Source organism: Dryas octopetala, chromosome 9 (assembly GCF_963921425.1).
Source record: "Dryas octopetala chromosome 9, drDryOcto1.1, whole genome shotgun sequence".
NCBI lineage: Eukaryota > Viridiplantae > Streptophyta > Magnoliopsida > Rosales > Rosaceae > Dryas > Dryas octopetala.
In genome coordinates this window covers 17,457,685-17,479,855 of record NC_141374.1, presented here as the reverse complement: position 1 = coordinate 17,479,855, position 22,171 = coordinate 17,457,685, and the positions used below count along the sequence as shown (strand labels likewise).

The following is a 22,171-nucleotide window of genomic DNA, read 5'->3' as shown; positions in this document are numbered from 1 at the left end:
TAGCTAGCTTTTAAACAAAATAAATAAACGATCCACTGTACTAACCGATGACCAATCTTTTGGATGAAAATCAGTTCTTTTGTTTTTTCGGATTGAATGAAAAGAAATACTTAATTGAAATACAAACTTAAAACTTCATAGTGGTCGTTAATGCCATTTTGATTGGAGAAATTGCTGAAAAGAAAAAGATGACACCAATTTATCCACTGCAAGATGCAGTTAACATACTTCTTGAATACAGTTTGATTACATGCTTGACAAATGTGGAAAGGGGTCAGAGGCTCAACATTCATCCTCATTGCAAAATGTTGATGTACAACACAACAGCAGGAAAAGTATATTCATATGTGACTGGTTGAAGCCATTTGCTATCATATGTAGTTTTCAACCACAGCAGGAAAAGAGTGGGCTTCTTGCTCTAATGTTTCTTCCTTCTTAAACTTCTTTTTCTCAAGCAAGTAAATCTTCTCTGCTTCAGGTATAGCCAACATGATTGTGTGCAGCTTAAAATTCATTTCTTCAACCTTTTCCATGAGCCTGTCATTTGTAAACATTCCCAGAATGACACTCTGGATGGTTTCCCAGCTTTCTATTATTGGTAAAGCAATGATTGCAACAGAACCAATTGTGCCCCATGCTATTGCAATGACTGCCCAGAATGTGAAGTACCCTACACTGAAATCCCCTGCTGGAAGAGTGAGAAGAGGCCACAATAAAACAATCACAATAGTAAAGCCAACACCCCATTTCACTATCCATACTTTTGCTCTTATCAATTTTTCTTCCTTGTACTCTTCTGCTGGAAGCTCACTCTTGTCCTTCTCAACCACTGTGATCTGCTTAGTGGTGTCCCAGTTATAGTGTTGAGGTGACAAGAAGCTGCAGATGGCATGTATGGTTCCTCCAGTAAGTATAGAGACAAGGTTTCCGGCAAGCATTGGTGCATTTCGACCTGTTGTGTCAAGATTTACTCGGCCATACTCAATTTTTGTAACCGATAACCAAGTGATGATCCCAAGAGCACAGCCAACGGTTGCTCCTAGAATTGCACCAATTGCATTTGCTTTTCTCCACAGAAGCATAAAAGCAATGGGAAGAACTGCAGAACCAATGAGCACTCCCATGGCCAGGTACATCCAACCTAATGAAACTCCAGCCTTGTTTAGTATTACTGCTAATAGCCCCATGAAGCATCCAAAAGCAAGGATGACAGCCCTTGATACCTTGAGTATTGTCTTTCCACTTGCGTCTGGATCTATGTATGTACGGTAGATATCATATGTGCATAATGAGGATACTGCTATAAGCTCTGAAGAACCAGCAGATGTCACTGCCCTGTTGAAAGATCAAAACCATAAAGACATTGGAACTAGAAGTTCAACAGACTTATGTAATCCTCAAGTATTCGAAAGATCTTGACAATGTAAAATTGTGCTGAACATGATATACTGCCTCTAAGTCCATGAACTAAGCAACAAATAAAATTAAGCATAAACAAATGATTAATTCTTGGTTTTTAAAATTTTATAGACTAAGAATGCAAATCATCATAACTCTTAAAGTGGAACCTAATGAGAAAAGCAAAAAAGATACAAGTCTTCAACAATTGGGAAACTCAAAAACTTTGAGATTTTGTATTTTATCTTGCGAAAATTCTGAGGGTCCATTTGGATGGAATGGTTTAAAATGAGGGATTTTGTTTTGATTCTTTTGTGTAAATTGGTTAATTGGGCTTAATGATCCACCAAATTCTGAAGAGAAAATTTGCACCAAAACATTAGGCTGGAACTTACATGAAAAGCATAGTAAGAAGAAGAACGGATCCTCCTTTTCCCATCAAAGCTATAGCGGTGGCAGGAGGAACAAGTCCACGACTTGCTTCACTTTCTGTTATTGGTAGATCAAGAGCCAGTGCTCCCAGACCCAGTGATGTTGCCAAAGAGAATGGGACTGCAAACCAGACAAGCCCTCCTAACAAGTAGCCCTTATGGGTTGATGAAGGCCGTGCAGCTATGGCACTTACCCAGTATCCCTGAGATTTTCAATGTTAGTACTGTAAAAGGTGATAAACTAAAGTTCTCAACTTAAAAACATATGAAAGATGTCTGCTTAATTGCTCCTAATCCATTGGTCATGCTTACATTATCAACAAAAACAGTGCCAAAGTTTCCTACAATGTTAATAATCCCAAATACTAGCCCTCCGGAGCTCAACATTGTTAGGTATGACCCTTTATAGTTCCCATTAGCAGGACCACAAGACTGCCCATGATGGGAAATTGGCTCCTCACAAATTCTTGATTTACTTGCCACCTCTACCAGACGGTTGTACACGATGCTGGGGCTACCAAGCTCACTGCTTGCCGTATATACAAGGTATACAAATATGACTAGAACCACATGAACTGAAACCAAATACATGAATTAGATCAAATTACATCAAGGAAAACTTTGAAAGAAACAGAAATGAATACCTATAACAGAATGTATATAGCTTGCCAAGAACGTGGCTTTTAGTCCTCCAGCTAATGTGTAGACAATTACTCCAAGAGGTATGAGGAAGCTAGCAGCATAGATGTTTACTCCTGTAAGTGCATTTACAACAGCAGAACCACCGAGCAGCAGCATTGCAGTTACAATTATATTTGTCAAAAAGCAAAAACTGAGGAAGACAATGTGCGCTGCCGTGCCCCAGCTGAAGAGGAATATTATTCATTTCATTAGTGATCATCTATGAGCTTTTGGATACAAATCCATTGAGGGATGGAACTTAATGCATCGTTTTAGTTTTTTCGAACCAAACATACCGCGCTTTTACAATTTCACATACAGTGTGAGCATGAGGAGCCTTTCTCTTGATCTCTATAGCCATTATACCAAACAAGAGTACCTATACATTATTAGCATCATTAAATTATTAGTCTTGCATGCCTTAGTTTACTAGACCTTAATTATTAATATTATAATGAGCTATCTCTAACAATCATCACCAGAGGGAAAATCAGCTTAGACATGCCTGAATGGTAGCCCCGCTAGCATACCAGAAAGGCCCACTTACTCCATACTCCCAAGCAACATTTGAACTTTGCAAGATTGTAGCGGCCCAAGTCCACTGTATAAAGTTTTCAACACAAAGGAAGAGCAACGAGTCCATCAAAATTATACCAAGCAATCAAATTTTTGCATCAAAATTTGCAAATGGTGTTGCATTCTGGGGACTGTACCTGGGATACAATCACACTTGCAATGAGTCCTGTTTTAACATTTCTTCCTGCAGTGTTGAACCATTCGGATGTGTGCTTGGAACCAACATATCGCTTCTCCAGCCATACCTGACACATAGGTAACATACAACCAGAATAAATTAATTGAACAATAATGAAAATGATATACTAGCTTCATTGGTCTACTGAGCATGCATTATGAATATCCTGAGAAAAGTTGGTGGCATGTAAACAAATGACTTGGATTCGTTAGGAATTAAGGTTACTAAAAGCATGCTAATGAATCGTAGATATATAAACAAACTGGGATATTGAAAGTATCATTTAGAAATCCAAATTGATAATGAAACAGTAATGGGTTCACCCTCCTGAAGTCAACTCCAACAATTAATTGTTGGGTGTTAACTTTAATTAAGGTGGAAAGATTGAAGAGCAAAAACATGAATGACAACTTTTAATTTAGTCATCCAAAAAAGATGTGAATATATATAAAAGGCATGCATACCAGAAAAGATGTGAAGACAGCAAAGAAGGCTCCAAAGCCAAGAATAACAGCATAGCCAACACCTTGATTGAGCACTGGTTTGCCTTCAAAGAAACTGCTCTGCCTCACACAGCTGCTAGCTCCATCTGCAGAGTCAGAGAGGTGGTAGTACTTGCCTGCAAAGTCAAAAGGTGGACACTGTGACCCAGAGCTTGCCATGAAGAAGTAGATAGCAGTTCCTCCACTTACTTCTGCTGGTTTATCCTTTTATTAGTCATCAAAGACTAAACCTATAATTAAATAATATAAACGCAAATCATGTAGAGGCTGAGGTTGCAAGTGTGAACTGTGAGTCAAACTAGGAAGTTATTTGTCCAATGACGTTACAGTTTTTGATTGCGTAATGTTTTGACTTTAGTGGCTCGGTGGCTCCTAACAAACCATAATTGTCTTGACGTAAGTGTGGTAAAACAAGAAAGTCAATAATTTCAAAAAATAATGTCACCAATTAATTTCAAGAAAGTATTGAGGAAGGTAAATCAAAGAACATACTAAAATGTATTTGCTAAAGACTAAAGTCAAGAAAATAGTACCACAACAAAACACTAAAAACACATATATCTTGATTAATTCAATACTTTCTATACATCATAATGACATTGGTATTGTGTAATTGAAAGTGCTCTGGAAATGAATTTATATTGATACCCAATAATTTTCTTTTCTCTTATTCAATATTCTCACTATATTCAATATTCACTTTATTTATTTATTTTTCATTTTCTTACTATACCCAACTCACTCTTTGATTATTCCCTCATATTAATGGGATATAATGGTTATTTATGGTAAAAAAATATGTCGGATAAGAAAAGAAATTATTGGATAGAAATCATAGAATTACTAAATCTGCAAACCAAACAGAGCCACGTGTCAGCTCTGGCATGCATAACGACGAAAAGCTTCAGTTTTCCTCCTTTTTCCTACAGAATATTAAATAGGGACACCAATGGGAGAAGTACTAGTATTGAGTGGCAGAGTAGGCGGAGGATCGTCGAAATTCACGCTGAGGAATCTTCAGCGTCAGCATCGCATTTCTATATTTGATACCAACACTGACACTGGTGCTGCTCATGCAAGGCCATTTTCGGTGGTCAGGTTGAGGAAGAAGCCTGGTACTGACTTTGGGTCCATCAGGTTCTTACTTCCTTCTTGCCTGATGAGTCCAATTTTGTTTGAGCTCCAGATTATGACAATGGTGCCCTTTTAATACTAAAATTAAACTAATTGTGCTTTTAATTTGCATGTACAGGATTGGGTGATTTGGGGTAGGGGTTGGGGGTTTGAATGTATAGTCTTCTGTTTGGCATGCTTATGATTTATGCTGTTTTACATTACAACAACCAATTTTGACTTATTATTAAACACTACCCTTAATGTGTATGTAGAGAATCTTTTTTTCATTTTGGTAGTAATATTTGCATATACAAGTTTTGCGGGTAAGACCAAATAGATGCGGAAATGCACCATTTGTTGGATATTGGACTTTCTAGTGACCCACCATGGCCACTTCTCGATACTTGGAGGCCATATTGCGTTTTGTCAATTTCTATATGTACAACTTTTCACTAACAAAGGAGTCCCATGGTTCTTAGCTAGTTCAGAATGTTCACTTTTTGAAAGTAATTTATTCCTTGACCATACATATTAGCATTTGAGAGGTGTGAGTAGTTTAATATAGGTAGGAAGGATTTCACCAATTATTGTTGGGACTAAATATTATTATGTAATTTGAGTGCATATTCAGCTACATATATTGTGATACTTTGCTATTCCAAAATAAATAGTCTAGGTTTCAAACTTATGTAAATAAAGGAAAGAAAAAAGGGAATTCTAGGGTCCAACCCCTTCTAATAGTTACCTTATTGTTTTTGTTTGCGGAGGGTCTTTGGAACTTGGTGGAGGAGCACTTTGAGTTGTCTAGTCTATTACTGCTGTTTGGTCTAAAAAATGCTATTTATATTCTGATATTTTGGTTCTGAAATTCTGTATGAAGTTTCCCTTCCGTCTGTATGGGGAAAAGACATCACTAATGATGTCATAATTTAGTTGCAATGCTTTTTCAAATGATACACACATACTGTACATTTTCCGGTTTATAGTTTTCAAGATGATTCTATAGACTTGTTTCATTATTTTTGTAATGATCTGGAGTGAAATGTTAGATTCCAAATACATATTCCATTATGATATTATTTGTTCTGTTAAAAAGAGGTCTGATAAGAAGTTCATCACTGAAAGATTTACTACGAAAATTTTGGATTGCAGAAGGAAGAAGTCGTCTACTAAAAGGTCGGTTACTGAAAGTTTGAAATTTAAAATGGCTGACTTTGAAGGAAAGGCAGTCACTTCAGATGTCAACTCAGGAAATATGATTTTTGAGCCTATCATTGAGGATGGAGTATTCCGATTTGATTGTTCTCCAAACAATAGAGATGCAGCATATCCTAGTCTGTCTTTTATTAAAAGTAAGGATAGGGACACACCAATTATGAGTCACAAGGTGCCTTCATATATCCCAAATTTTGAATGTCTTTTGGGGCAGCAAATTGTTAAACTTGAGGTCAGTAATGGATTTTATATTGAATTTGGTGCTCTCATAGTATCTATTGTTTTTTTTTTTTTTTTTTCTCTTTATCTTAACAAGTATATTGTCTTTTCAATTTGATAATTCCATAATGCCTCAGTTAACGTGATAGAATTGTTTCTGATCTAGCTTCCTATTGGTACCTCTTTCTATGGAACTGGGGAAGTCAGTGGGCAACTTGAGCGGACTGGAAAAAGAGTAAGTCATTTTTGATGATCCATCCATCGAAAATTTCCGTTTTCTCTAAATATTTAGTAGTTCTTTTTGTTTTAGGTTTTTACTTGGAACACAGATGCTTGGGGCTTTGGTTCTGGAACTACATCATTGTACCAGTCACATCCTTGGGTGCTAGCTGTTCTTCCAACTGGAGAGGCATTGGGAATTCTTGCTGATACAACACGGCGCTGTGAGGTGCTGTGACATCTGACCATTTTTGTATGTGAAAGTTAGCATTCTTAAAAAACTTTGCATCAAAATTTATTAACCTACTTTTGGTTAATTGTTTTTCCTCATGAACAGATTGATCTGAGGAAAGAGTCGATGATAAAGTTCATTGCTCCCTCCTCTTATCCTGTCATTACATTTGGTCCATTTGCTTCACCGAATGCTGTGTTGATATCTTTATCACATGCAATTGGTAATTTTCCAAATGATTTAGCTTATTCTCTTATGTTTAATGTCCCTTTTTAATTTTTTTTATTGCAACAATTAAATATCTGCTGTTGTTTTGTGTATGATTATATCTTTCCTTTTAAGGTGTGCTTGGCAGGAGGGGTATGACTCCATATATTAGATGTATGCAATCAATATGCAAGACTCCACAATCTAATATCTAAAATCAATATTAGATGTATGTTTACTAGTCAGGGTAGCCCATGGACATGCGGTCGTTGTTCATCATTTTTTTTATGTTGCTATTATATTTGTTTCAATTGTTGATAATTTTCTCAACAGGGACTGTATTTATGCCTCCAAAGTGGTCCTTAGGTTATCATCAATGCCGTTGGAGTTATGACTCTGATAAGAAAGTTCAGGAGGTATGTACTTGGTAATTATCTCAAATTGATGTTATATTCTCTCTCTCTCTCTCTTACATTTTTGGTCATATGCATGTTTGTGCATCTATTGTTTCTGCTGGTGACATATACACAACATATGCTTAAGCTTATCAGTCAAATAATATAGTACTTGGAAGTTGGAACTACCATTTCACCTTTTTACATAGAAGTTATGTATACTCCTTGTCACTATGTAGGAAGTACAAATTTCAAAGCATTATTATATGATCTATTTTCATGATCATGGACCAACTTACATTTGCAGATTACAAGAACATTTCGAGAGAAGGGCATACCGTGTGACGTCGTATGGATGGATATAGATTACATGGATGGTTTTCGCTGTTTCACTTTTGACCAGGTATCTTTTCCCCTACATTTTCTTAATGGATGACACTTCATTGGTTATGGTTTACCATCTTCAGTTCGTCGAAGACATCATTTTCTTTCTTTTGGGGAGTGAATAGAAGTTTGAGAATCTTGTATATGTTATTGAGGAGTTTTATGCATGTTTTGGTTGGAAGTTAATATGTCAAAAAGTTCAATAGAGATCTTTCTCTCATTCAAAACCGTGCATGAGACTTTCATCTCGCACGGTTCCTAAGTGATAAAAGAAAGAAGAACTCATCTTCTTTCTTTTCTGATTACCTTCCTTGAGTATGTATAAGACCGAATCCATTCGATTTCTGAAAAGGATAACTAATCCTTAACTTTTCAAGGAATCCTTCATCATTGGTTGTGAATGACTGATTTTTCTCAATCTTTTCAACCTTGATTCCGTAGGAGCAAGTCAGAAAGATTGAGAAATAATTAACTTTCAAGAGAGTTAAAGGTATAGTGTGGTTTCTGGGTCAAGTGATCAAGCCGAATATAGGGTTATGGAACATAAAGCAGCAAAGATGTTGTAGGTTTGCTCTCTTCTTCAAGACTGTGGGTTGATGTAGTGTTGCTGATGCAAATGTATTGTGATAATCAGGTTGCCGTTTTAAAGCCTAGTAACCCAGTCTTCCATGAGCATACCAAGAAAAACGTTTTGTTCCATTAATCCATTAATGACCCCCCCCCCCCTCCCCCCCCCCTCTCCTTTACCTTCCCACCTGATATAGAAGCCGAGTCCCAGATCAGTTTTTCTAAACCCTAATTCTCCTCCCGAAAGACGCCAACCAGCCTCCCACCTCCATACCTCTCTCTGTCTCTTTAGATATATATATATATATCTATTCTTTGTTTCAGTTGGAAGAAGGCAGTAGCTCCACACCTCCTATCTTAGTTCTACTTTTTTTTATCTATTTGGACTAGGTATACAAGCACCAGAATTAGAAAGATGAGATGATAATCATGATGACGATATATAGCAAGAAGTTGCACAAGAGGAAGAAATAATAAACGGTTGATTAGTATGCTTGAATGACAATTAATACTTTCTTTTAATCATTTTATATATATATTTAAATTATAATAATTGAATACTCCAATCCTAAGAGTAGTGGACATCTTGTCCGCTGCATTGTACTGCGTACACTTTTTTTATTTCAATGGAAGTCTGTTTCTCATAAAAAAATATATATATATATTGAATACCCCAAAGGCTTACGCCTCAAGGCTTATGCCTCGACACCTCAAAGCAAGGGTTAAAATGCTTCGCCTTTGAAAACATTGGTACCCTCATTCTAAAATAAAAATAAACTCTAACAGTTGGCTGTTTTTTGGGTGGTTTGGATGGAAAGGAATAGAAAAACTTTTGAGGGTAAGGGTGGGGAGGCATGGATTTTTTCTGGGTCATGGTTAGATTGTGGGTGACATTGTAGGCTTTGGTTTTTTACAAATTTAAAGATTGTTCTTTCTTCTTGCTGACTGTGGAATGGGAGGTAGATGTTTCTTAAGTCTTTTGAGTATTTTGGTATGATCTAGGATGTTTAGCTGTATTTGATTGGTGTTTGATGGTTGTATTGCTGGTTCACTGTGGCTGCTTTGTTTATTGATCCCTCATTGGACTGCTGGTTCACTGTATTTGTGTTGCTTTTCTATTTCTCGTATAAAACTGTTCTGTTTCTATAAACACAATGGATATTGTGTATCATTCTTACAAAAACTTTCATTACGATGATATCTTTCAGGAGCGCTTTCCAGATCCAAAATCCTTGGTGAAGGGTCTGCACCAAAATGGTTTCAAAGCAATCTGGATGCTTGACCCAGGGATAAAACAGGAAGATGGTTATTTTGTCTATGATAGTGGTTCTAAAACTGATGCCTGGATTTTGAAAGAAGATGGAGGGCCTTTTGTTGGTATATTTTCTCTTATATATTGGTAGTTAAAAATAAACCTAATATATTACTATGCTAAATTTTTCTTTCCCTTTCCAGGGGAGGTGTGGCCTGGGCCTTGTGTTTTCCCAGACTTTACACAGGCAAAAGTTCGATCCTGGTGGTCCAATTTAGTCAAAGATTTCATTTCTAATGGTGTTGACGGTATTTGGAATGATATGAATGAACCAGCTGTTTTTAAGGTAGTTCTATAATTTTTTATTGGTGCTTGCAGTTTCTTGTGTTGGTGTCAATCTGTTTTATTTATTTTTGTTTCTTTCTCAGGTTGTAACAAAAACGATGCCCGAGAGCAATATTCATAAGGGAGATGATGAACTTGGAGGCTGTCAGAATCACTCACACTATCACAATGTATCATTTATTCAACCCTAGTGTTGTGCCTTTTCATATTTTATGCTTTTTACAATTAGTTCTTGGTTAAAATATTTTGAAAATCATTTGCTCCTATGGCATCCTGGCAAGAAACTTGACTGCTTTATTGGTTTGTGAATGCCTTCTTGTTTGATTGTTTTATGTACCACTGGTACCATGTGAAACTTCTGAACTTCAATTTTTCGATTTTGCTACCTGTTAGGTCTATGGCATGCTGATGGCAAGATCAACTTTTGAAGGCATGAAGTTGGGTAATGAAAACAAACGTCCTTTTGTTCTCACCAGAGCTGGATTTATTGGTAGCCAAAGGTATGCTGCAACGTGGACGGGAGATAATCTTTCAACTTGGGAGCACCTCCATATGAGTATTTCCATGGCACTTCAATTGGTATGTAACTCTAGTAGTTTGCTTTTTTCCTGAAGCAAAGTTTTAGACTTGAATTTGTTTTCCATGTCTGCTCTTCTGTAGTTTATAGTACAAAATCTGAGTGTACTTATATCTGATCATTTGGATATGCTTCTGCTTTTCATTTTAAATGTTGTCGACTATGGTTTGGGTCTTTTCGGTCCTCATATGCATCTATGTAAGCAATCTGAGGGCTTCTTTCTCTTGTGTGTTGATTACTTTTCCTTTTGTTTTGGGCGTTAGGGTGTTAGAAAAGTAAAACCGGCATTCTGGCCCATGACTTTCCCTCTATTAGGGCAATACAACTGTACAACAATGCCTTTGACTGCCATGCAGGGGAAACTCTTATCAAGTTTGGGTGGAGAAGTTTAGTAACAAGAATGGGGCCTTCTTAAGCATTTTTCAGAATTTTGGAGATGGATATGTGAAGAATATTATTTTACCACGGGGAGATAGATACTGTGGTTTGGAGGGATGTGGTTGTGGGATAATTAAACGCCCTGTTCTTAATAATTTCTGTATTTTTTTATTCTTTATAACAACATCAATTTCAGATCTTTTCTTTAAATCTCAAAATTTCAAAGGATGAATTAATTTTAAAGTTTAAACTAGTTACTCAAAATAATGAAAACGATTATCTTTCAACTAGATTTTCTAATTATTTTTATCCAAATCTGTTATAATTATTTTTTAGTTTGTTTTCAGGGACTTAGTGGTCAGCCACTGTCAGGGCCTGATATTGGTGGCTTTGCTGGAAACGCAACACCCCAACTATTTGGAAGGTGGATGGGTATAGGTTCTCTATTTCCCTTTTGCCGTGGGCACTCTGAAATAGACACCATTGACCATGAGCCATGGTCTTTTGGGGAGGAGGTTTGTCCTGATTTAGCATTATGAATAACTATTGTGCTTGTTTCCTGAATTATCATTTTTATTAAATAATGGATGGAGCATCTGATAGAGCCACTTTATTGTCACAGTGGAGTAAGATAATCTTTCTTAGAACCAAGAGTATATTTGACTCCGATTGTATTAGGCTGATAGTGTAATCACAAAACTAAAATACGGGAGTAGGGAGAGGGAGAGGGAGAGGGGGAGAGAGAGAGAGAGAGAGAGAGAGAGAGAGAGAGAGAGAGAGAGAGAAGGAAAAGGTTGTTCCAAGAATATTTCCTTAGATAACGTACAAAGAGATGGTGTCAAGAGGGAGAGAATCGAGAGAATCAGAAACACATGTAAATAAGGAGAAGATGTGGGTAGAAATAAAGGGCTCACTTCGTTTGCTTCTTGTGGCAGATTCGGGGTGGGTAATAAAGAAAGAGAGAGGTTTGGGAAGACAGTTGGGTTGGGGAAACAGGTCTTGGTTCTCTTTATCCTCGGCTTTATCGGCTATCTTTTTATCAGAATTATTCCATTGCAGAAATTTGTGTTAATTCTTCCTTTTTTCCTGTGACTTGGGGCTTTGGGTTCTGGATAAACCTCAATGAATGAGAAATAGGGGAGCTCACAGCTTTGTTGTTCAGCCTAGGACTTTGTGCTCTTGATCCACATAAACCAGATTGGAGGATTTGGAGTTTGGAGTCTTTGGGGATGTTCTCTTGTAAGTCTTTTTAAAAGCATCTCTTGGTATAAAAAAACTGGAGCAAGAGGAAAGCTGAGGAAATGGAATATAATTGGGAGTGTGTGCTGGTATGTGTGAGGCAGCCAGGCAGGCTGTACAGAAATCATGGAGGGCGATTCACAGGCCATTTTTGCAGCTGTTAGGAAGAGAATGCACCTGTATCCTTCCCAAAGTAATAAAGCTCTGTTTGTGTGCCAGAATACAAGGGAAGCAGTGAAGATAGCAGAATTAGGAACCCTATCCATAAAGGATTATCCAGATGATCTTTTATCAAGCTGGGGTCAGAATGTCATGATCATGACCCATGGATGATGGTGGCCGACTGGCCGTAAGCACCAGCATACAGTAGACAGTGGTTGTCAGATGAAACAATCGAGGAGGGAAGGTGAAGAGGCATGAACTTGTGAACAGAATCATTCAACTTGGACACGTGGCAATAAGGGCAGCAGAAAGGGGGAGATGAAAAGGCATGAAGTTAATGACGAATCCTTGAGAACTGAAGGGTTGTCGTTTGGGGAAAAGTGAGGCTTTAATTGATAAAGATAAATCAAAGGATTCTGGCAGAGCTGACCCTTTAATGGGTATGATGGGTTTAAAAGGATATTGTTATTAGAGATGTAGTAGAAAGTATTAGCATTGGATAGGTCTGAGTAGTGAATGATGACTTAACAGGACTACTTGCATCCATTTTATTATATGTTGTATTTTACTATTTGTTGTTATTTTGTGGTATTGTTCTGTTAGATCTGAATCTCCTATTGTGCCTACCATTAATCAGAACTAACTTCAATTTTATATGTCAGTGTGAAGAAGTATGCCGTTTGGCATTGAAGAGGCGCTACCGCCTTATATTACATATGTACACTCTCTTCTATATGGCTCATACTATGGGTACTCCAGTGGCAAGTCCAAGTTTTTTTGCTGGTGAGTTTTTATGTTGTTGAATGGTCTAACTTCTTTTGGACCATATGGAATTTGTTACTTTGTTAAGCAGCTAATTACATGTGTCAAATGCTTGTGTAGATCCCAAAGATCCCGGCTTAAGGAAATTGGAGAGTTCTTTTTTGTTGGGTCCACTTCTAGTCTGTGCAAGGTTCTCATATTTTTTCCTACGAGACAAAGAACTAAATCATTGTAGATTATGTGTTTCTATGGGTTGGCTTCCATCTTTTACCATTTCTGTACCGTGCTTTTAGCAGACCGAGACTGAATTTGATGTCACCTTCTGAGTAAAAGGCTGGACATTCTCCTGTCTTATCTTTTCTTAATAGCAAATAGTTCATTTATGTAGAAAATTGATTTTGCAATAACCGATTCCTCATGAAACATGTTGATATGCTTCTTTTTCAAAGGGTTTATCTTGTGTTGTGAGAAGTGAAGGCCTAAGTTTATCAAAAATTTTGGTTAGATACAAGTGTTACTTCCTTCTTGGCTTCAATTGGATGTGATTTGTATCACCTTTGTGTTTGCGTTATTTTTACAATAGCATGCAAATTTAATATGGTGCCCTTTGAACCCACTGCAGCCCAGAGATCTGTTTAATGCTTTCTGGTTTCATTGAACCCATGGTTGTGTATAAGAGGTTCAGTTGGAAATCATTATTTTGTAAATGATCCTTGCATTTTGTTCTGACATTCTATTTGTCATGATCAGCACTGTGCCGGATCAGGGATCGGATAATTTGCAGTGCACATTGCCCAATGGAATTTGGTTGAGTTTTGATTTTGATGATTCACATCCGGTATTTATAGTAATACATATTGATATGCTTTGTTCTTTGACTTTGTCTGCTCATTGTTAAGATTTTTTCATTGTTTCCTTTTGATTCCTTTCTGGTTATTGCAGGATTTACCAGCATTATATTTGCAAGGCGGAGCAATTATTCCCGTGGGCCCTCCTCATCAGCATGTTGGTGAATCTAATCTATTAGATGATTTGACACTCCTTGTGGCTTTAGATAAACATGGTAATTACGATTCAGTCATTTTCTTTCGGAAAAGCATTGGATTATTTGGTTAGTAACATCAACAGTTTCAAGTTTTTAGTGGTCATGCACCACTTGAGTTCAAATGCTTGACTAATTGCCCTCAATTTCTTTTGGTCTGAATTTCCATCAATAAGAAATTTTACATGGTTGATTTAAGATGCTATATTGGGTTTTCAACTAATTGTTTCCTGCTCTACAGGAAAAAGAAAAAAAAAAAAAAAGATAGGCTTGTATCTTTTGGAAATTACCCGTGGGCACACAATCAGAAATTACTCTAGGTACAAATCACTATATGTACCTAGGGGTAATTTTCTTTTTCTTGTGTTTCACGTACCCATGGGTATTTTGTCCCCGTGTTTATGTATGTACCCATTGGTCTTTAAATGGACCCAAACTTATTTGTGTCCATTACCCAACCCAAACCGACAAAAAGAAACAAAGGAAGTAAGACCTTGAGAGATTCTTTCCAAGGACATCGACTTGAACCTCTAATCACAATATTGGAGTCCCAACCATTTTCATGCAAGCCATATTTGCTTCTAATGACAGCATGCCAAAGAGATTATCTCTCATGTTGAAACCTCCACAATCATTTTCAGAGTAGAGCTTCGTTTCTACTTACTAAATTTCCAACACCTAAATAGGCAAGCTGCTGAGAACTGATTGAATAAGTGCTAACCTTCCCCCTCTAAATAAAAAGGCTTTGCTCCAACTTCTAATCTAATTTCCTTCTTTTCTATCACCGGATCCCAAAATCTAATTGCCCTTGGAATAGCCCCAGCAGAAAACCCATATAATTCATAGGCAATCAACCCACTTCGCAACCCAAAATCATCACTAATTCCTCCACCTCACCATCTTGAGAATTTATTCCTGCAATGAACTATTTTCTCTATTACTCTTCAACCCTGATATGCAACTAAAACTGTACCGGTCCTGATTGAGTTGTGTTTTTTGTTTCTTGTTTTTCTGCATTAAAACACAATTAGGTTTTTTCGACTTCTTGTAAGCTAAAATTTTGCAAGTTAGAAGCTTTATGAATTATTTCTTCATTTACAGGGAAAGCTAAAGGTGTTCTATATGAAGATGATGGCGATGGATATGAATTCATGGAAGGTGGATTCTTGTTGACACACTATGAAGCTGAGCTTCAATCTTCAATTGTTACTGTTAAAGTTTCAAAAACTGAAGGATCTTGGAAGAGGCCAAACCGTCGCCTGCATGTGCAATTATTGCTTGGTGGAGGTGCGATGGTATGTCTTCTTTTCTTGAGAGACAACAATCAATCGCCTGAATTAGCATAAGCTAATAAAGTACCATATTAATCCTGAATTCCTCAAACAGGTTGATACATGGGGAAAGGACGGAGAGGTTCTTCAAATTTTAATCCCCTCAGAACAGGAAGTTGCTAAGCTGGTTTCTACCAGTGAGAAGCTATGCAGAACTCGGCTGGGTAATAATATTTCTTCAATGCTGTGTATTGGCTCATATTTTCCTGAATGTGTACTTAAAATTAAGTAGCATTTTTTATCATATTTACCTTTACTGAAACTAAGTAGGTTGTCCAAATCAACTAAGCCTCAATAAAACCATCTGAAATTCATAGTTTAAGACCTTCTTTTTGTTTGTCTTTTAAGTGATTTATTTATCTTTTCCTGTAGATACAAATTGCAACATGTATTCATGAATATACTTAACTCTAAGGATTCACCTCTTACTAGTATTTGTGTAATACATATTTTTTTTTTAGGTGTTGATAAACACTTTGTTAAGAATCTCTGAGAATTCTTGCTGGAATTTTCTATTCAATATTTCTTCTTTCTCCTTTTTCGTGATTTTTGGCAGGGTTGGGGCTAATAAATCCAAGAATTCTAGACATTCTGCTAATTGCAATTTTTTTAGGCATCCTACTTTCATATAGTATAATATGTTCACATTTCACATTTATAAATTCTTCAGTTAGGCCATAATAATAATATTTTCCTGAGAAAAAAAAAACATATTTTTCAAAATTCAATTAGAGAATATTTATGACTGACTGTGCCCCTGACTAATGCATCTTAAGTTGTTATATGTAGAAAATGCCAAGCGTATTCCTGATTTAGAAGTGAGTTCTGCACACAAAGGAACAGAACTTTCAAGAACTCCTATTGAACTGAAAGGTGGTGAATGGGTTATTAAAGTAGTTCCCTGGATTGGTGGTAGAATAATTTCCATGATGCACATTCCTTCAGGTAGTACTTTTAACGTTATTGTTTTGTTTTTTATTGTTAATATATGTGTGTGTATATAATATATTATATATAATTCCTATGATCTCCGCTTTGTCATCTACCCTTCCCGCCTACTTTTGTGTATGTCTAAATTTTTTTAAGTAATATCTTTGCTTGTGTAATTAATTGAATTTATGAGTATTATCATCATCCAAGATTGATGTACTCAGGGTGGACATCCACTTTAATCTTCATAATCATGTTTTCAAGTTTAGTTTATCAACCATATTTAAATTTATATGCAATATTTTGTACTGTTCATAGAGAATCTAATTAGTGATAGAGCCATTGAATATAGGGGTTTGGGCATTACCATTGGCTCTTCCAATATGCTTGCTAGCTAGGTAAATTGTCCAGTGATAGGACAATTGCATGGCTTACAGAGCTGCATGATTATGTGTACTTTCGTCTACTTTGGTGTTTGCGGATGGTAGCTGATCTTTGAAGGATGGAATATTTGTCAGTGAGCTTTAGGTTAGCTTCATGCCAACACTTCTTTGGACCCCTGGGATGGAACCCAACCAAAATTGAAGGACTAGCCACAAGTGAGATAAGGAAAGCACCCCTATGGGTAGAACTGCTTGCTTGTTTACTTTTGGTGAGACCACTTTGGTTAGAAAAATTCAAAATATGTTCGTAGGTCTTTGCTATCCAGTTGTCCACAATGATCATGAGTAGTCTCTTGTTTCTGTTGCCCCTCTGTTCTGTCTAAGTCATTTGCTCCCCATGCTCCATCTGCTCCCTATGTTTACAGATAGAAGGCTGATCTTGAGACCAAAAAATATCTCTTGCAAGGCTCAGACTAGTGAAAGGTGACATCCACACCAACAATTGTTTTATTTGTAGTGGTGATGGTAGATTTGTAGCTTTAATGAGTAATTGAGTAGTCAATAAAGACACCCTGTAATGCCTTCAAATTCATTTCATATTATCCTCAGACTTGCGATGATCATGAACACAACCAAATAGGCGGAAGGAAGAATACGTTTCTAGTGTATATTAGGGGCATGATTTGGAGGAAGGGGTGGAGAAATAGGATGCTGTTGGTGTGGGTGAGAAATGAAGTTAGTTTCCCCTGTCACATGTATTTATATTTACTGAATATCTGGGTCATTACAGAAGTGTACCCTCTCTATCATATTCTAACAAATTTCAGATAATAAAGATAAAACATACGTTTAATTTAGAACATGACTGAGATTTTTTACTGACATGAGTCTATCCTGTTACTTAGTTGAGTTACTCCCAGGACATGACAATGATACACTAGGGTATAAACTCTCCAAAATTTGGATTGTATTGCATGAATTAATGCTTTTGTCAGATAATTAAAAATGAGGGTTGCAACAACAATCTGAATGTAGTTGGTACACATGCAAGGCAGTGTTAATATGCTATTATTTAGATATATTTACATAAAAGAATTATTATTTGTCCAACTTCTGGAGCACCCTGAATGAACTAACTTTTGTTATAGTGCGATGCTCTCTATCGTTGATACTTTTGTGTGGTCATGGTTTCAGGGACACAGTGGCTTCACAGTAGGGTTGAGGTTAATGGGTATGAAGAGTTTAGTGGTACTGAGTACCGATCTGCTGGATGTTCCGAGGAATACAATGTCATGGAGTGAGTTTCTGGAATCAAATACTTAAAAATTCTTATTTTATTTGAAGTATAAATTGAAAAGAAAAACCAAAGTGCATTTACTTTCTATTACTTCTCTTCAAAATGCCTCTTATCTTAATTTAATTACTCTTATTGAAAAACTTACGTAGTCAGTAGTCCTAGATAATCTTTTGTTACCTTTGGAGCCTTTATGGACTTTTTTACAACAAATGCGAGATATTGGCTCCACATAGTAAGACTCAAGATTGGAAAAATTGTTAGCTAGATCATAACTGCTTATACTTTCTCAGTAGTATCATATATGTTCCAAATTTTTTTTTTTAATTTTTTTTTCAGAGCAACTAACCACTGGATACCAAATAGCTGTCTTAGCAAAAACAAATTCACCTGAATACTTGAATTGTGATTCTTCAGCCGTAAATTAAGTTTGTGTAACATTCTACAAAAAAATTTCACACTAAGCCTTGCTTGTCAACTAATTAATAAGCATATATTCATTTTTTTTCATGTGTCACACTTTATGTTGTTAATTATATCCTTTTGCTGATCTTGGTTTATCAATGGACTTCTGCAAAGAAACTAGAATGAAGATGCTGAAAATAAGAACAGAAAGTAAACACGCCCCACACACACAACACAAGAGTTGTTATCGAGGTTAGGCTAACTTTGCGTACGTCCCCGTGTGATCTCTCTTGAGAGAATCACTAGCACTATGAAGATTAGAAAGAGATTACAAGAACTTATTGAAAAACCTTAGCTATCCCTTCTCTCTATCACTCTTGACCCCTTGTGTTTCTGTCTCTCTCTCTTTGGAGATCTGCCAAGCCTTATTTATAGACTATAGGGGTTAGCTTACATTCCTTGTTAGATTAAGGCTCCTAAATCCTAATCCATATAGAAATAGGACAAAATTCTGATTTCCTAAAACTATACATAATCTGTCTTTCCTTGTACTTATAGGAAAGTGAATCCTAAACCAACTAAGACTTCTAGGAAGGTGAATCCTAAATCAACTAGGACTTCAACGAGCCAAAAAACACAACACTTTAAGGTAGTATAAAACTGTGTGGCTATATGATATAAAGGTAAGAGTGATAGCTCTTGAAAATTGTGTCAAAAGCTACCAATTATGTGAACTGATGCCTTGGTTTGTTGCCATTACCCATAGTTGCACACTGATGTATATATAGGGTGTGAGCCGGCTAATTTGTTTTCTCAATTCCTTTGGGATCATGTAATTATCTCATAATTACTTTTAGGCCCCTAATCAACACTTAATTAGAGTGTGTGACCCATTTAGATTCTAATTAATTTAGTAGTGGCAAATTATTAAATATATACTTGGGATTTCTGTTAGTCATGGGTGCAACCTATCAGCATATCATGACTACCCAAACTAAGAAGAAAACATTGTGAACCTTTGCAAAATTATGTGAAATTTTAGCTATGCTCTAGCTTCAAATTTGAAGGATGAAGTTTTTTGTTAGATTAAAAAATAAAGGCTAAATTATAACCTTGACCCCAGTAGTTTGGGTCATTTTCCACTTTGGTCCCTATAGCTTGAATTCTTCAAATTAGAATTTCCATCAATGTATGTATTTATTTTAAAGGGAATTATGGTACTTATAGTTTCCATTTATTCTCTGAAATCTCCTTACAGACACAATCTTGAGCATCCTGGAGAGGAGCAAGCTCTCATGTTAGAAGGTGATATTGGGGGTGGATTGGTTCTCCAACGACAGATACATATTCCGAAGAATGATCCCAAGGTTTTCCGGATTGACTCTAGCATTATAGCACGCAAAGTTGGTGCTGGTTCTGGTGGATTTTCAAGGTTTGCTCAAAAGACTTCAATTTGTTTTTTCCACACACATGCATGTATATATATATATATATATAAAATTTTATTCAGGTGCGGACGTTCGCACATCAAGCCTATATATATATCTTTCTTTTTCTGAGAAACATGTATATATAGTCCTTCTCTAAGCACATCAATCTGATTCCATCATCTTTGAAAACACAATCAATCCTATCAAACGTGATTGCTTACTCTTGAAACACTAATTCAACCCTCCATCCATATATTAGTTAGGGGGAGAACATCCATGATTCATCATCAGGCAAAATGAGCACGCCTTAATATCTTCACCATAAGTTTCTGTTAACTTGCAGTTTGAATCATTGTTTTTTCTACAGATTACAAATTTTTGACATGGAAAATCCTTTGATGGATTTAAATGCTCTAGTTCTGATTTTGATTCTGCTTGCCTTTTTTTTTTTTTTTTTTTTTTCCTTTAATACTATTTCCTTCATGCATGATTGTTAATTTTATTGCTTTGTAGGCTGGTCTGCTTGAGAGTACACCCAATGTTCACCCTCTTGCATCCAACAGAATCTTATGTCTCATTTACGGCCATTGATGGGTCAAAGCATGAAATTTGGCCAGAATCTGGTGAGCAGTTCTATCAAGGGAATCTACTGCCTAATGGTAATGTTGTCTATCTTTTGTTCTTAATTCATTGTAATTAAACATTGGAGCTATGTTATCCTGCTTAAAATATAGTACTACTTGCAGAGATATTGTATGGAAAAATGATATAAGATACAAATTGAGAAAGACAAGATGAACAAAGAGAGAAAAATAACTATGCATGGGTTTTAGGTTTCGCCTTAGTTGGTGAATGTTCAGGTTTGACAAATATGGAGCAATGAGAATAAATATTCCTAATCCTAATGTATTCAGGTCAGAAAATAAAGCAAAATGAGGTAGAAATGTATAACAGTCACCATTATCATCATCATTGCCTTTGTCCAAACGTATGGAGTGTCACATGAATTCTAGCCTTCCATTCTTTTCAACTGTAGGCAATGTACCCTTTAGTTTTCTTAGATCTTTTGATATAGCAATGCATGCTTTAATTGCTTCACTCTTCCTTCAATGGTTATTTTGTTGATTGCATTTTTGGCTACAAGTAAGCTGATTTATTTTAGTGAACTGCACCAGGGCTGAGTTCAAGTGCTGAAAGTAATCATTTTCAGAAAATTTGAGTTTGCTGTTCTTGGAGTTTTCTCTTGAAATGATTCTCTTTGATCAAGATTGCCTTTCATTGTGATTGTTGCAACAGGTGAATGGATGATCATTGATAAATGTCTTGGCTTGGGGCTACTGAATCGATTTGACGTGAGTCAGGTTTACAAGTGCCTAATCCACTGGGGATCTGGTACTGTTAATTTGGAGCTGTGGTCCGAGGACAGGCCTGTTTCAAAACAATCACCTCTTAAAATCTCTCATGAGTACGAGGTGATAACAATTCCGTAGAAAATCTGATGATGTAATCTGAACTCTGCCGTATTATCCAAATAAAAAAGTCTCAACTGTGAGAAGTTACCAATTTGTAAAACGATGAGAAATGTATCACAATATTACATTTCAATGCCAAATTTGAGATGGGGCTAAGATCCCCTTCAATTTGAGCTCTGATTTAGACTTGAAAAAAAAAAAAAAAAAAAACCAAAAAAAAGCCAAAAAATTTATAGATAGCACCAATGAATGTCAACCAATTAGTTATAGGCTTTATAGCTAAGAGTATTGATGAACTTCGGAAAGTACACAAATGCAACAACTTGAAAACTAAATTAAAGAATGTTTCAAAACTAGGAATTCCATATCATGTACAAATTAGAACGAAGTTGATAGTAGACAAAGTGCACATACATATAGCACGTTCAATATTTACCCCACCTTCACTAGTATTTATTCATGCTATATATTTGATTTAACATATCTATCATCACATTGTCAGAGTCCTATACTCCTATCACAATAAAAGGTCAATTATAATAGGATTTTATTGATAAGTTAACCAAGTGAAGCGGGAGATTCCTTCAGGCTTCAGCTGCTGCCAAACAATTGTGGTTAAATATCATAAAGTCATAAACACATATATCTATTAGCTAACTAAGAAAAAAATTCTTACCCATAAATCTCATAAACGTCCTGAAATCATGAATCACTCTTGAAAACTTGAGGAATTGGAAAATAATCAATTCTCATTGGGATGGGAAAATTACAAAGACTAATGTTCCAAATCATCACCAAGCATAGTGTACTTAGTCAGTCAGGCAACAGATCAAACAAAGATATACAAT

The 22,171-nt window shown here is 36.2% G+C and overlaps 2 protein-coding genes across 3 annotated transcripts; one reads left to right on the top strand and one right to left on the bottom strand.

The window, feature by feature from the left end:
• Window positions 1-141: 141 nt before the first annotated feature.
• Window positions 142-3,973, bottom strand: DUR3 (urea-proton symporter DEGRADATION OF UREA 3 (DUR3)). 2 transcript variants are annotated; one of them, XM_086228154.1, is made up of 8 exons: window positions 3,729-3,973; window positions 3,224-3,331; window positions 3,016-3,111; window positions 2,807-2,889; window positions 2,474-2,694; window positions 2,142-2,404; window positions 1,794-2,032; window positions 142-1,335 (listed from the first exon to the last, which is right to left on the bottom strand). In XM_086228154.1, exons 1-8 carry the CDS (start codon window positions 3,924-3,926, stop codon window positions 372-374), a joined length of 2,172 nt encoding a protein of 723 aa, XP_086084280.1. In that variant the 5' UTR covers window positions 3,927-3,973; the 3' UTR covers window positions 142-371. The 2 variants fall into 2 exon arrangements, with proteins under 2 accessions (XP_086084280.1, XP_086084281.1); XM_086228155.1 differs by lacking the exons at window positions 3,224-3,331; window positions 3,729-3,973 and having other exon boundaries at window positions 2,990-3,109.
• A 743-nt stretch (window positions 3,974-4,716) lies between these two features.
• HGL1 (heteroglycan glucosidase 1) lies at window positions 4,717-21,494 on the top strand. The gene is made up of 23 exons (XM_086227420.1): window positions 4,717-4,904; window positions 6,036-6,330; window positions 6,484-6,552; window positions 6,628-6,765; window positions 6,874-6,991; window positions 7,309-7,391; window positions 7,678-7,773; window positions 9,530-9,698; window positions 9,777-9,919; window positions 10,002-10,088; window positions 10,312-10,497; window positions 11,221-11,388; window positions 12,937-13,057; window positions 13,157-13,226; window positions 13,787-13,874; window positions 13,979-14,099; window positions 15,180-15,373; window positions 15,465-15,573; window positions 16,199-16,354; window positions 17,917-18,019; window positions 19,680-19,853; window positions 20,365-20,510; window positions 21,148-21,494. The coding sequence occupies exons 1-23, from the start codon at window positions 4,717-4,719 to the stop codon at window positions 21,339-21,341; spliced, it is 3,216 nt and encodes a 1,071-aa protein (XP_086083546.1). The 3' UTR covers window positions 21,342-21,494.
• Window positions 21,495-22,171: the final 677 nt, after the last annotated feature.